The 15,082-nt window shown below is 44.0% G+C and overlaps 1 protein-coding gene across 1 annotated transcript in view; it reads right to left on the bottom strand.

The window, feature by feature from the left end:
* The window catches only part of RRM2B (ribonucleotide reductase regulatory TP53 inducible subunit M2B), a 42,855-nt gene that overhangs the window by 27,122 nt on the left and 651 nt on the right, over window positions 1–15,082 (bottom strand). Inside the window, exons 2-4 of the mRNA XM_044292754.1 lie at window positions 9,344–9,487; window positions 2,825–2,941; window positions 2,218–2,351 (exon numbers count right to left, since the gene is read on the bottom strand). Coding sequence (XP_044148689.1) covers window positions 2,218–2,351; window positions 2,825–2,941; window positions 9,344–9,487 — 395 coding nt within the window. The remainder of the gene's footprint in view (window positions 1–2,217; window positions 2,352–2,824; window positions 2,942–9,343; window positions 9,488–15,082) is intronic.

Raw genomic sequence — 15,082 nt, 5'->3', positions numbered from 1 at the left:
AGGTCTCCCTGAGCTGTATTAAATGATGCCCTTATTAACTAATAGTCTTGATTTATTTATTTCTAAAATCGATTTTAGGGATATGCTACTGACTTCCATGAGGTGCCCAATGGGATGTCCTTTCCTAACTTGGTGCCCAGCCGCACCCCTTGGTCCGGTGCCCAGCGCCGCCTTCCTGAGTCCAGCGCCGCCTCTAATATAATATATTTAAGAGTGGCGCGCTGACGTGATCCCTGAGCCTGTTTAAAATCCCGCGCGTGCGCACTACACACTGTAGTCTGCACCCGTGCGGACTACAGGTAATGGCATCGTCGAGCGAAGTGCGCATGCACCAGCAGTGAATCGTTTGCCCAATTATAGCCTACGATATCCCCTGCCCTGCCGGAGGAAGCACTTAGTTTATGACGAGGCACACACCTCACCACTCATGACAGGCCTGTTTTAATAGCGTCATGCCTCCCCCATGTAATAACAATTCTGGGGCCTCTATTCCTATGTCTGTATGTTGTGCCGTTCCTTTATTATTTCTACTAGAAGTTATGAATGAATTGCTAGCAGTCTGCAGTAAGGGTACAGAGGGGAGGTGACCAGTTGGGGGGTGTACCTGCACAGACAATCTCTATACAATCAGTGCTGCCATTTTCAGACTGAGCAGGTACACCCCCCAACTGGTCACCTCCCCTCTGTACCCTTACTGCAGACTGCTAGCAATTCATTCCTAACTTCTAGTAGAAATACTAAAGGAACCGCACAACATACAGACATGAGAATAGATGCTCCAGAATTGTTATTACATGGGGGATGCATGACGCTATTAAAACAGGCCTGTCAGGAGCGGTGACAGGTCCTCTTCGGGATCTCTGGCAGTCCGTGTGCCTGGAAAGAAATGTATGCCAGCTCTTAGCTGGAGAAGATTTTAGTCATCATTTATGGCAGGAAATTAGCGTAAATGATAATAAATTGAAGCGGGATGAAGTGTCACCCCACATCATGCCATGTCCTTTTCAAAAAGTGACATGGACGGCAGTAAAATACCATCTGTGCAAACATTTTTGTGCAAATGGCATGTAAGGAGGCTCTGTCACCAGGATTAACCCTATATACTGGCTGGTAGGGGGCATCATGCTGAAAAACTGTACCTTTCTTTTGTCTATATGGTAAACCAGCTTCAGAGAAATGCGTTTTTATTAATATGCAAATTAGCAATTCGAGCACTCTGTGCTCTGCACACGCCCCCTCCCCTTGATTGACAGGGCTAGATATGCCGATATGCTAGATATGTGTCCTAGGTGATACACATCTACTGTATATATGTGCATTATATAGAAGCTGATCGGAGGATAGATCATCAATTTAAACAAACTGCAGAACCCCTTGAAGGCAGGTCACTATACCACTAAGCTATAACATTGCCACATAGAGACGCATGGTTTTCTATGTTTATAAACTAACACATATCACTGGTGTCGTTATAATCATACATTGTGCTTGTGAATAAAGCAGTGATATGTAGATTTGCAGTGCGGTGAAACTATAGTAAAAAGAGTATAATACACATATATACAGTAGAGATGTATCAGCCAGGACACAGCTCTGCCCTCGGCATATCTAGCCTTGTCTGTCAAGGGGAGGGGGCGTGTGCAGAGCGGTGCTCAGAATATTCAGCCCCGCCTCCGAGTGCTCGAATTGATCATTTGCATATGAATAAAAACGCAGATTTCTCTGCAGCCGTTTAATGTACAGACAAAAGAAAGGTATGGTTTTATTCAGCATGATCAGCCCTACCAGCCAGTATGTCTGGTTTAATAGGGTTGATCCAGGTGACAGAGCCGCTTTAAAAAGTCACAAACCCATTTGGCAGATTTCTGTGTGGGGTTGATAAATCTTTCCCAATGTGTCTAAAGCCTACGTTGGCATATATGGCAAGGAACGCTAAGGGCATATACATGAAACGTATCCACAATGGCATGCATTGGTATCTTTTTTTTTTTTTGTTTCTTTTACTGTGCAGTAGAGTGCTTCCTATAAAGTGGGACACAGCAAAAAATATATAAACATAAAATATACTGCACAATACACTTTTTTTTTTTTTATCTCAGTGGCCAGTAGAAGAGCCTTCCATCGGAGGGATAGGTAGGGAAGTCTTCCCAAGGTATACTTCTGACCAAAGGCTCTAGTAGTAGTGCTCTGTGTATCCCCTGACTAATCTCTCCGTACCGACTCTGAGGATCCTTGATGTACGTCTCGATGAGCAGGCTGTACATTTCAGAGTGGATGTTCTCAATGAGAATCTGAAAGCCATAAAAACATCGAGCTTCTGGTATCTGGACCTCCTGACTGAATCGTTCCACCTGAGGAGCACAGAGAAATGTCATGTATCACTCAGTCCAAACATTACAGAGTAGCATCTGGGCTTACAGAACATGGAAGAATGTACTGAACATGTAACCAGTGCCACTAAAGGGGTTCTCTGGACTGGAAAATGTCTTCTCAAAAGTACTGGTCACCAGCAGATTGCCATGAGTCCAAGTGCTGGAAGCAGTCCTACATTTATCCTGCAGCAGCCACTGCTGGGGAAAAGTAGTATTGCAAGGCGTCCATTCAAATGAATGGGTGACCATTTCATATATGGATGCACCAAGTCCGCTTCGGCTAATATAGGGGGAAGTACGGCCCAAAGTGACAATGCAATATGTGCGTGTTCTAGGTAAGTATAAAGGGTCTCACAGCATGAGGGTCTCTTGTCAGTACTATGACTGATGAATGGCCAGAAGACTAGAGTAACATATAGAAAGAAAACGCGTGTGATAACACTAAAACCTACCAGGTTCTCGTTAACGATGCCATCGCTAGCAGCAAAGAAAGCCAAAATATGGGAAATAAAGCTCTTCTCATCCGATGTCAGCTTCTCCCAGTGGGCAAGGTCTTTGGTTAAATCCACCTGACAAAGATTAGACCAGCGACAATAATACACCACACTTTATAGACAGTAGTATTTTATGTCAGTATTATAATACAGCATTCATTGCCATTAGTGATGAGCACATCGAAGTCCATGAAGTCGACTTCGATCCGAATTTCAGGATAAATCTGATTCGCTGCGAAGCCGAATTTACTCGTGCTTAGCGGTAGGGAATCGATTTAACCCGAAATAGTGTTAAAAAAATAAATACAAAAATAATGCTTACCTTATCCATTTTCTCGCGACGGGGTGCCCACAGCCATCCCGATTGAAGATCTCGGCTAAAATCCTGTGTGGCAAAGTATGACGTCACCACGCCGGCTAGCAAGATTTCGCGCCAGACCTTCAAATCAAGATGGCGGCGGGAGACCCGTCGTGAGCAAATGGATCAGATGAGGATTATTATTTTTTCTTTTCTTTTACACTTTGTAATGTATATCAGATGCCACGATCATGTATGAACGTGGCATCTGAAGGGTACAATCGCCGCTCCCCGTCATTGCACCCACTACTTACAAAGAAATGCGCTTTGTTACGAAGTAATTTGTCACAATGGGGATTATTCTGTAAAATTCGGCGAAGCAGTCGAATCGATTTTCACAAAACTTCACTCATCTCTAATTGCAATATACAGCGCACAGCCTTCAGCTATAAGGCCTCTTTCACACAGACGTCATGTTTTTGGCCCGAATAAGATGCGGGTGTGTCGCAGGATTTTTCCGCGCGAGTGCAAAACATTGTAATGCGTTTTGCACCCGCGTGAGAAAAATCGGCATGTTTGGGAGCCGGGCTGCGCAAACAAGTGGATTAAGGTGAGTTACATTTTTTTTTTAACCCTTTTAGCCCTATTGGACTATGCATTATGTATTCAGAATGCTATTATTTTCCCTTATAACCATGTTATAAGGGAAAATAATAATAAGATCGTCTCCTAGCAACCGTGCGTCAAAATCGCCCCGCATCTGCACTTGCTTGCAATTTTCACGCAGCCCCATTCACTTTTATGGGGCCTGCGTTGCGTTTGAAAACGCACAAAGAGGAGCATGCTGCGATTTTAGCGCAACGCACAAGTGATGCGTGAAAATCACCGCTCGTGTGCACAGCCCCATAGAAATTAATCGGTCCGGATTCAGTGCGGGTGCAATGCGTTCACCTCACGCATCGCACCCGCACGGAAAACTCGTCCGTGTGAAAGAGGTCTTGTAATATACACTAGATAATATTGAGAAAGTAGAATATACAGCAGATAATAGAGCGACCTAACAGAAAGATTTCAAAAGCTATTATAATATAGGGTAATATACAACAGATAGTATGCCAGTATTATAATACACACTAAAAATTATGTAACTATTATAATATACGACAGATTCTATAGAGTATATAATATGACTGTTATAACTAGACTATGTGCATCTATTACAATATACACCTAATATACAGGAGATATTAAAATGTGCAGTAAATAAAGTGCAACCATTATATAATACAATCTTAGATTCCAAATCTGTAGTACGGTATGTGTATTCTAGGGGGTCCACACCATATCTCTAAGGTGATATTTCACGGTTTTAATGCCGGGCTCTCTATGTACAGCACGATATATGATCACAGCCTTGGTGGCACTTTGATAAAATTAATTTGAGCAGGGTGTAATACTCCTAAATACTGCTGTAGATTATATACAGATTATATATCACAGTACATGAAGTGCACCTACTACAATACACAGCTATTATATGTGCTTATTACACCAGAAGAGCGCAGCGCAGCAGCGATGTCCGTGCACCCAATGTCAGACAGCAGCGCTTCAGCTGCTCAATGCAGTCTTTTTCAAGCAACAGCGATCACATACAACATGGTATAAATAGGGCCGGTGTCAATTTAAGCAAATTAATACAATTAAATGAATATCCACAAAAAACATGATTATATATACCGTATATAAAAAAAACGAATCCATGATGTGATAGTATATAATTAAATTGTCTCAGGCTACTTTCACACTAGCGTTTCTCTTTTCCGGTACTGAGATCCGTCATAGGATCTTAATACTGGAGAAAAACGCTTCCGTTTTGTCCCCTTTCATTGTCAATGGGGACAAAACTGAACTAAACAGATTGGAATGCTCCAAAATGCATTCTGTTCCTCTTGTTTGCGTTCCCATACCGGAGAGCATACCGCAGCAAACTGCGGTTTTTCTTTGCAGCACGAGATGCGGAGCAAAACAGATCCGGCATGACCCACAATGCAAGTCAATGGGGACGGATCTTTCCCAATTGACTTTCAATGGTGTTCATGACAGATCCGTCTTGGCTATGTTAAAGATCATACAACCGGATGCAGATGGTTGTGATATACACATTGACAGTGACTGATGCGCCTCTAGTGAGCGGTGCCCCTCCAATATTTGTGGGTCCCTCCGGTCTCTTTGAGCTAGCACTACCTTGAATGACACTGTCTTTTGGGTGCGCAGGTGCCGTTTCTTCACATCATGTGGGAGATATCGTGACATATGACCCGTCATGTGATACGCTTTCCCTCTTTTCGTCATATACACCTTGGTTGATCCCACATTTCATCTTCGAAATGCTTGTTTCTCTTGCGCACCATTTTCTTCTGTCATGTGTGGTATGGTCGAAGCTATGGGCATGGGAACGTAATTTATATGGGACGTCATTCCTGTTTTGAATATGCAAATGAAACCCCAATAAACGCAGGGAGAGCAGGACAAAGCTTTATACTTGCACTAATTAAAATCAGCCAATGGGGCAGACAGATTAATTAGTGCACAACCAATGGAGTCAGCCACACCCATAGGCTGATTTTAATCAGTGTAAGTATAAAGCTGTAGCCTGCTCTCCCTACATTTATTAGAGACCATTTGGCACTAGGAGAGGTAAAATACAGAGTGGGTTCAGCATGCATGTGGAACCTGCATTCCCTGAATTCAATGGAGGCTAATACAGCACCAGTGGATGAAGTATTTAGTTTTAGGGTCCTGTCCTAAAGAGATCGCCTTGACGTTTGCGGACAGGCAAAATAATTTTGTACAAAATGTATTTGCCAAGAATCTTACATTTATAACTTAGCATTAGCATATTTTCTATACTGAGTTTGGCATGATTGTATTTACTTTATTATTGTGTTTGCGGAGTGCTGTTGCATTGTGTTTGCTTTTGCGCTTTCAGTCATTGTGACGTGCACCTGCGCACTAGGATTTGCTGACTAAGGCCTCATGCACACGACCGTTGTTTGGGTCCGCATCCAAGCCGTTCCGCGGCCCCGTTAAAAAAATATAACGTCCTATTCTTGTCCGCGCTTTGCGGACAAGAATAGGCATTTATATTGCCGGCGCCCATTCCGTTCCGCAAATTGCGGGAGGCAACACGGGCTGGATCCGCGGTTTGCGGACCGCAAAAAAAAGGCACGGACATGTGCATGAGGCCTAACCCCCATTTTTTTCTTTGCAGCATGAATTGATATTTCCTAGACGTCCTAGCAGTACAGCTTTGTGACTGTGCTGCCTGAGGACTACAGGAAATGAAAATGTCAGGTAAATACATTTTTATTATAATTATATACTATCACATCATGGATATATATATATATATATATATATATATATATATATATATATAATCATTTTGTGTGGCTATTTATTTAATTGTATAAATTGGCACCTGCCCTATTTATACCATGTTGTATGTGATCGCTGTTGCGTAAAAATGACCGCACTGAACAGTTGAAACGTTGCAGTCTCGCACTGGGTGAATAAACATCCCTGTTGTGCTGGAGTCCCGCTTCCTCCCGTTTGTTTATGGACTGAGTGCTTGAATCTGATCTCCCCGGAGGCTTGAATCCATCGCTTACGTTGGCCACAGCGCTGCTTCATCGTTTCAGTCTATCCAGCTATTATGTGTGTCTATTACAATATACAGCTATTATATTAGCAGATTATAGCTATTACAATATACAGTAGATTCTGTATGCTAACATTATAAAATACAGCAGATAATAATATGCCGGAAATATACAGAATATGCATCTGCAGCATTATACAGCTATGATATTAGTAGATGATAGAAAGCTATTATATTATACAGTGTACAACAATATTTCACTAAGCAATATGGACAAATGACTGAAAATGCTATATGTTACATAGGCAGGTGGTTAGTAATTTGGCATTTTATGGACGGAGTCTGTAGTACTGGTTTCCTGTCTGTTGATATCTGTGTCTGCAGATCTTACTGAGGTCTCACCACCACAATACAGGAATCAACGGATCTTTGAGATTCCCAGAACCCCTAACAGAACAACTCCGCAGGTGCACTTGGTAAGAAATAAAGTGATAGTGGCATGAATTATTTATTGTATGTATTTATATAGCGCTACAGACATTATCGTCACTCTCTGTCCCCAATGGGGCCCACATTCTAAGTTCCCTATCAGTATGTCTATGGAGTGTGAGAAGAACCCGAAGGAAACCCACACAAACACAGGGAGAACATACAAACTCAATGTAGATGTTGTCCTTGGTCAGATACGAACCCAGTACCCCAGCGCTGCAAGGCAGTAGTGCTAACCACTGAGCCACCGTGCCAACCATATTATAATGTATCAAGCAGTGACCAGGTCACAATCATTTCCTATTCTCGGTGTCTCCTGCCAAAGTTTGATGTGACGGCAGGAGACATGGTGACTATTGCCAGGACACGGCTCCTATAGAACCATGCTACACTGCTCCTTTTCTAATGGGTAGGAGCCTGGGAGAATAGGCTTTGGCCATGTTCAGATGTGGCAGATTTGTAGAGCATATCAACTGCAAATGTGGTTGGGGTTTTGAAAAGGCTATCCACATCTACTGGGAAAATTCCATGTGAAGAAACAAAGATGCTGCAATTATCGAATCCATAGCATGCTCGTTATGTTGTGGAATTGTCGCAGATTTTACACCTTCAGAACCTGTACATGGGTGAATTGCGCACTGGGCCGTAATCTTTCCCTACCCTAAGGCTGGTGAGGCTCTCCGGCGCATGCGCAGTGTCCCGGTGTCCAGCTGAACTCCGCTGTGAGATTTTCCCTAAACTGTCCTTTTGCGCATGCGCAGATCATCAAAACTCCAGCACGCCTCCTCACGTCCTTTCCGGTGCGACCGGAAGTTAGGAGGTAGGGAAATCTCACGAAGTAGGGTAATGTAACGTTACACCGGATCTGTGTTGTTCATTTTGGAGATAATACAACCGGATCTGTCCTGAACGGATGCAGACGGTTGTATTATTGACCGGATGCGTTCTTGTTGATCTCTTGCCGGATCCAGCAAAAACGCAGAGGATTAAAACTACTCGCACTGGCACTGTGGCCATAGAAGCCCCGGATACCACCATTAAGGCTGTATCAGACTCAGTGAGGCAGATTCACTAGGAATGGCGGTTCCATATGTTACTCTTAGTAATAAAGGCCCCTGGAGTAACAGGCGCCAGATTTATTAAGAGGGTCTCCTAACAAACTAAAAGAAACTAAAGTCTACACCAGGGATGGCCAATGGAGTTGTAATGTGGACAAAATAAAGTTAAAGGGGTTGTCCAGGATGAGAAAAACATGGCTGCTTTCTTCCAAAAACAGTACCGCACCAGTCCACGGGTTGTGTGTGGCATTACAACTAAGCCTGTTCACTTCAGTGGAGCGGAGATACAATACCAGGCACAACCCATGGTCAGGTGTGAGACCAGTTCTGCAACAGCCATGTTTTTCTTATCCTGGACAACCCTGTCAAAGAAGCACAAAATGTATAATTCTCTGACCCGTTAGTAAGGTACAAGATGTAGTGAAGGTAATCTTCTTACAAGTGACTGTATTTGTGAGTTATAACCTCCCTTCTGATGCTCAGCTGTGTCATGTCACCAGCAGTCTGATTTCCAACTGATAGGACAGGAAGTCAGTACTTCTCTTTTTATTCCTATGAGACTGGCATTGAGGCTTCCATAGGAATACATAGAGAACGTGGCTTCCTGTCCAAGCATATGATGCTGTGTGATGTAGAAAATCAGTGTTGAGGAACAGAAGGGAGGTTATAACTCACACATACAGCCACTGGTACGAAAATGACCTTCACTACAGATTACATCATGTACCTTTCTAACTAGTCAGAGAATAAAAATTGTTGTGGAAGCGTTTCTTTAAATTAAGTTAGAAAAACTGACTTTGTTGCCCCGAGCAACCAGAGTTCAGCTTTCATTTTCTAAGCTGTGCGCTGTGATTGGTTCCTATAGGCAACAAGGACTTTTTTACCGTTTTGATAAATGAGGCTCTAAGATCCTGGAGTCTGTCCGTCCCTGATTATTTAACTCCTAGAATATACCGCTAATAATCACTTACTTCCTCCACAGTCCAAAAGGAAGCCTGCGCCCTCTTGTACATTCTCCAAATGTCGGGATACTGGATGGGAAAGATGACGAAACGACGGGGATTCTTCCTGAGCAGAGGTTCATCCTCGTCACCATTACTAATGCCGCATCCGTTCTGTAGAGGGGACAAAACACACAAATGTGACATGGCGCCATCTTATACGTCTTTTATTCTTGTACTAAATAACACTAGGCCCAATATTTCTCGATAAAACTGAGCAAGCGCTGAGACAGCGCAGGCAGGAGATGACAGGTCTGGGGCGCTGCGCTGGGACCTGCTCCTATTTCCAGAACGGGCAGTCCCATAGAGGTGAACAGAGAGGTCGCTGCGCACGTGCAGTGCGCTCTCTATTTAACGCTATGAGACTCCGAAATTGGCCAAGCACGCTTGCTCAGCTATTTTTTGAACTCCTATAAAAGTGAATAGAGAGCACACTGAGCATGTTGTCTCCTTCGCTTTGGCGGCCCCGTTCTGGGGATAGGAGCAGGACCCAGACATGGGACCTGCACCTATCTGACATTGGTGGCATATCCTAGTGTTAGGTCACCAATGTCTGTGATAGGACAGACCCAATTTTATCCGGTTTGTAAAATGGGACCCAGGGGCTTCAGAAATATGGAATTCAGCTCAAACATCAGATTTTCAAAGCATTTATTCCAGAAAAATTTTAAAAAATCCCCCCCCCCTTGTCTTTTTTTTTTCTCAAATGTCTTTGGTTATGATTCAGGGCTGGCCGCACACGAGTCACCTGTCGGCTGACCGCTGTCTTTTCTGATCTTCGCGTACACATGCATTCTTGGCCAAGCATGCGTGTGTTCTGAACGGAGAGAGGGTAGCGCTGGTCATTTTACATGTGCAGATCGACAATAATAGCGTGTTGATTGGCGATTGTTAGTAGGGGACGAAGGATCGGTAATGAGATTGTTCATCCCCATACAGGTTTCATTTGTCTGCAGCGTTTGTTCGTTTGTTGAGAAATCGGTGTCATGTTTACACGGGGCAATGATCGAGCGAACAAACGTTGGTTCCCAATCTCCCAGAGAACAAAAGGATCAGGCATGTTAAAACCCCAAAGCCCAGTCCCAGTTGGAAGGCCGCCCCCCACTGAAATCATAGGTTCAGCCGATATACTGTATATCCAGTGTGTATGGTCAGCTTAAAGGGGTTTACTAGGAGTCGAATATTGATGACCTATCCCCGCTGATCAGCTGTTTGATGGGGTCTGCGGGCACTTGGACCAGCGCTGCTGCCTCTTCATTGTATAACAAGCACAGCGCCATACATGGCATAGTGGCTGCGCTTGGTATTGCAACTCAATCCTATTCACTTAAAAGAGACTGAGCTTGCACAAAGGCCGTGTGAACGATGAATGTGACATCACAGCTCGCCCCGCAGCCGATCACAAGGGGTGTTGATTGCAGACAGACCCATTCATTTCTATGGGTCGACAAATTATAGAACATGTCTTCTTCTTGTTGCCCGTATTGCGGAGAATAGTCATTCCTAGTGATGGGAGTAATAAAAACGTGGAATGCGCATAGAAGGTGTCTTTATTTTGTGGATCCGTGGTTTGCAGACCGAAATACGGACAGAGTTGTGTGCATGAGGCCTTAAAGGGGTTGTCTCACTTAAGCAAATGGCATTTATCATGTAGAGAAAGTGAATATAAGGCACTTAGGCCTCTTTCACAAAGGGCGTCGCGTGTGAGGGCCGGATAGGATGCGGGTGTGTCGCAGGAAAATGCACGATTTTTTTCACGCGAGTGCAAAGCGTTTTAATGCGCGAGAAAAATAGTCATGTTTGGTACCCAGACCTGGACTTCTTCACAGAAGTTCGGGTTTGGGATCGGTGTTGTGTAGATTTTATTATTTTCCCTTATAACATGGGTATAAGGGAAAATAATAGCGTTCTTAATAAAGAATGCTAAGTAAATTAGGGATGGGGGGGGGGGGTTAAAAAAAATTAAATAAAAATAAAACTCACCTCATCCACTTGTTCGCGCTGCCCGGCTCATCTTCTTTCTTCTTCTTCGATGAGCTGGGAGGAAAAGGACCTTTGGTGATGTCACTGCGCTCATCACATGGTCCATCACCATGGTGATGAACCATGTGAGGAGCGCAGTGATGTCACCAAAGGTCCTTTTCCTCCCAGGTCCTCAAAGAAGAAGAAAAAAGACGAGTCGGGCAGCGCGAACAAGTGGATGAGGCGAGTTTATTTATTTTATTTTTTAACCCTTCCATCCCTAATTTACTTAGCATTCTGTATTAAGAATGCTATTATTTTCCCTTATAACCATGTTATGAGGGAAAATAATAAAGATCGGGTCCCCATCCCGATAGTCTCCTAGCAACCATCCGTGAAAATCGCACCGCATCCGCACTTGCTTGCGGTTTTCAAACAGTCACATTCACTTCTATGGGGACAGCGTTGCGTGAAAATCGCACAATATAGAACATGCTGCAATTTTCACACAACGCACAAGTGATGCGTGAAAATCACCGCTCATGTGCACAGCCCCATAGAAATGAATGGGTCAGGATTCAGTGCAGGTGCAACGCGTTCACCTTCCGCATTGAACCCGCGCAGAAAACTCGCCCGTGTGAAAGGGGCCTTACTAATGTATTGTGAGTGTCCATATTGCCTCCTTTGCTGGCTGGATTCATTTTTCCACCACATTATACACTACTGGTTTCCATGGTTACGACCACCCTGCTGTCCAGCAGTGGTGGTCGTGCTTGCACACTATAGGAAAAAGCACCAGCCTATGTGAGCTCCTTTGGTCCCGGCCACCTGAGAGGTAGGCGCATTTTCCTATAGTCCGTAAGCACGACCACCACTGATGGATTGCAGGATGGTCATAGCGTGGAAATGAGCAGTGTAATGGGATTTAAAAAAATGATCTGAGCCAGCAAAGGAAGCAATATGGACAATTACAATACATTAGTAAGTGCCTTATAATAACATCCTCTATATAATAAATGCTATTTGTGGTAGTGACACAACCCCTTTAACCCCTTAATGACCACCCATATGCCTTTTTACGGCAGTCACTAAGGCACCTTAGGCTGGCCCGCCGCTTTTTTATGGTGGCCCAGTCTAAGCACTGCACGAGCCTGCTGCTGCCTGCAGCGTTTTGCTGTCCGCTTGATGAAACTGAGCCAAACGGATCCGTCCTGGCACACAATGTAAGTCAATGGGGACGGATCCGTTTTCTCTGACACATTAGAAAACGGATCAATCTCCCATTGACTATCGATGGAGTTCATCACTGATCCGTCTTGGCTATGTTACAGATAATACAAACGGATCCGTTCATGACGGATGCTTGCCGTTAGTATTATTGTAGCGAATCCGTTTTTGCAGATCCATGACGGATCCGCCCAAAACGCGAGTGTGAAAGTAGCCTTACACGGACACTGCAAGGCTGAATGTCCAGAACATCTCTTCGCAACGATCCATGAAAACCACGGACCAAACATGGATGGCATCTGTGTTGTGGTTTTCACCGACCCATAGACTATACAGGGAGTGCAGAATTATTAGGCAAGTTGTATTTTTGAGGATTAATTTTATTATTGAACAACAACCATGTTCTCAATGAACCCAAAAACCTCATTAATAGCAAAGCTGAATAGTTTTGGAAGTAGTTTTTAGTTTGTTTTTAGTTTTAGCTATTTTAGGGGGATATCTGTGTATGCAGGTGACTATTACTGTGCATAATTATTAGGCAACTTAACAAAAAACAATTATATACCCATTTCAATTATTTATTTTTACCAGTGAAACCAATATAACATCTCAACATTCACAAATATACATTTCTGACATTCAAAAACAAAACAAAAACAAATCAGTGACCAATATAGCCACCTTTCTTTGCAAGGACACTCAAAAGCCTGCCATCCATGGATTCTGTCAGTGTTTTGATCTGTTCACCATCAACATTGCGTGCAGCAGCAACCACAGCCTCCCAGACACTGTTCAGAGAGGTGTACTGTTTTCCCTCCTTGTAAATCTCACATTTGATGATGGACCACAGGTTCTCAATGGGGTTCAGATCAGGTGAACAAGGAGGCCATGTCATTAGATTTTCTTCTTTTATACCCTTTCTTGCCAGCCACGCTGTGGAGTACTTGGACGCGTGTGATGGAGCATTGTCCTGCATGAAAATCATGTTTTTCTTACCTTGCAGACTTCTTCCTGTACCACTGCTTGAAGAAGGTGTCTTCCAGAAACTGGCAGTAGGACTGGGAGTTGAGCTTGACTCCATCCTGAACCCAAAAAGGCCCCACAAGCTTATCTTTGATGAAACCAGCCCAAACCAGTACTCCACCTGCACCTTGCTGGCGTCTGAGTCGGACTGGAGCTCTCTGCCCTTTACCAATCCAGCCACGGGCCCATCCATCTGGCCCATCAAGACTCACTCTCATTTCATCAGTCCATAAAACCTTAGAAAAATCAGTCTTGAGATATTTCTTGGCCCAGTCTTGACGTTTCAGCTTGTGTGTCTTGTTCAGTGGTGGTCGTCTTTCAGCCTTTCTTACCTTGGCCATGTCTCTGAGTATTGCACACCTTGTGCTTTTGGGCACTCCAGTGATGTTGCAGCTCTGAAATATGGCCAAACTGGTGGCAAGTGGCATCTTGGCAGCTGCACGCTTGACTTTTCTCAGTTCATGGGCAGTTATTTTGCGCCTTGGTTTTTCCACACTCTTCTTGCGACCCTGTTGACTATTTTGAATGAAACGCTTGATTGTTCGATGATCACGCTTCAGAAGCTTTGCAATTTTAAGAGTGCTGCATCCCTCTGCAAGATATCTCACTATTTTTGACTTTTCTGAGCCTGTCAAGTCCATCTTTTGACCCATTTTGCCAAAGGAAAGGAAGTTGCCTAATAATTATGCACACCTGATATAGGGTGTTGATGTCATTAGACCACACCCCTTCTCATTACAGAGATGCACATCACCTAATATGCTTAATTGGTAGTAGGCTTTCGAGCCTATACAGCTTGGAGTAGGACAACATGCATAAAGAGGATGATGTGGTCAAAATACTCATTTGCCTAATAATTCTGCACGTAGTGTAATGTGCGTGAGGGATCCGTAATCGCGGACACAATGGGGCATGATTTTATGGGTCCACATTTTTGGAGGACTCACAGAAATGAAAAGGCCAGAGTGTGATCCGCAATAAGTGCAGAGCGGGCAGAGACCAAAACTACGGTCGTGTGCATTAAGTCTAAGAGAATGGCCACACAGTCAGGTTTCTGATGCATTTTTGGCAGCCAAAACCAGGAGTGGATTCAAAAAAGAGGAGAGGTCCTATCTGCCCTTTATACTTTCTCATCTTTTATGATCCACTCCTGATTTTGGTTTCCAAAACTGCATCAGAAAACCTGACCGTGTGGCTGGACCCTAAGGCAGGCTGGACCAGTAGTGCATCTCCTCTGGGTCCAGGGTCACTGAAGCCTTCATTGTTTTTCTTCACCAGAAACAGCGCCACTCATGTCCACAGGCTGCGTTTGGTACTGCAGCTCAGGAATTGTTATGGCTGGGCTGCAATACTGGACACAGCCATGGACAAAAGTGGCGCCATTTACGGTACGCTGTCATGAAATGACCGCCAACCTCCTGCCCTGGCACTGCAGTCAGAGAACGATGGGGCAGGACAGTTTTTGACTGACATGACCAGTGATTGTTGAAAACGTGA

Source organism: Bufo gargarizans, chromosome 5, assembly GCF_014858855.1.
Source record: "Bufo gargarizans isolate SCDJY-AF-19 chromosome 5, ASM1485885v1, whole genome shotgun sequence".
Taxonomy (NCBI): Eukaryota; Metazoa; Chordata; class Amphibia; order Anura; family Bufonidae; genus Bufo; species Bufo gargarizans.
Note: the sequence above shows the minus strand (reverse complement) of the source record. Positions and strands in the feature narration are given on the sequence as shown.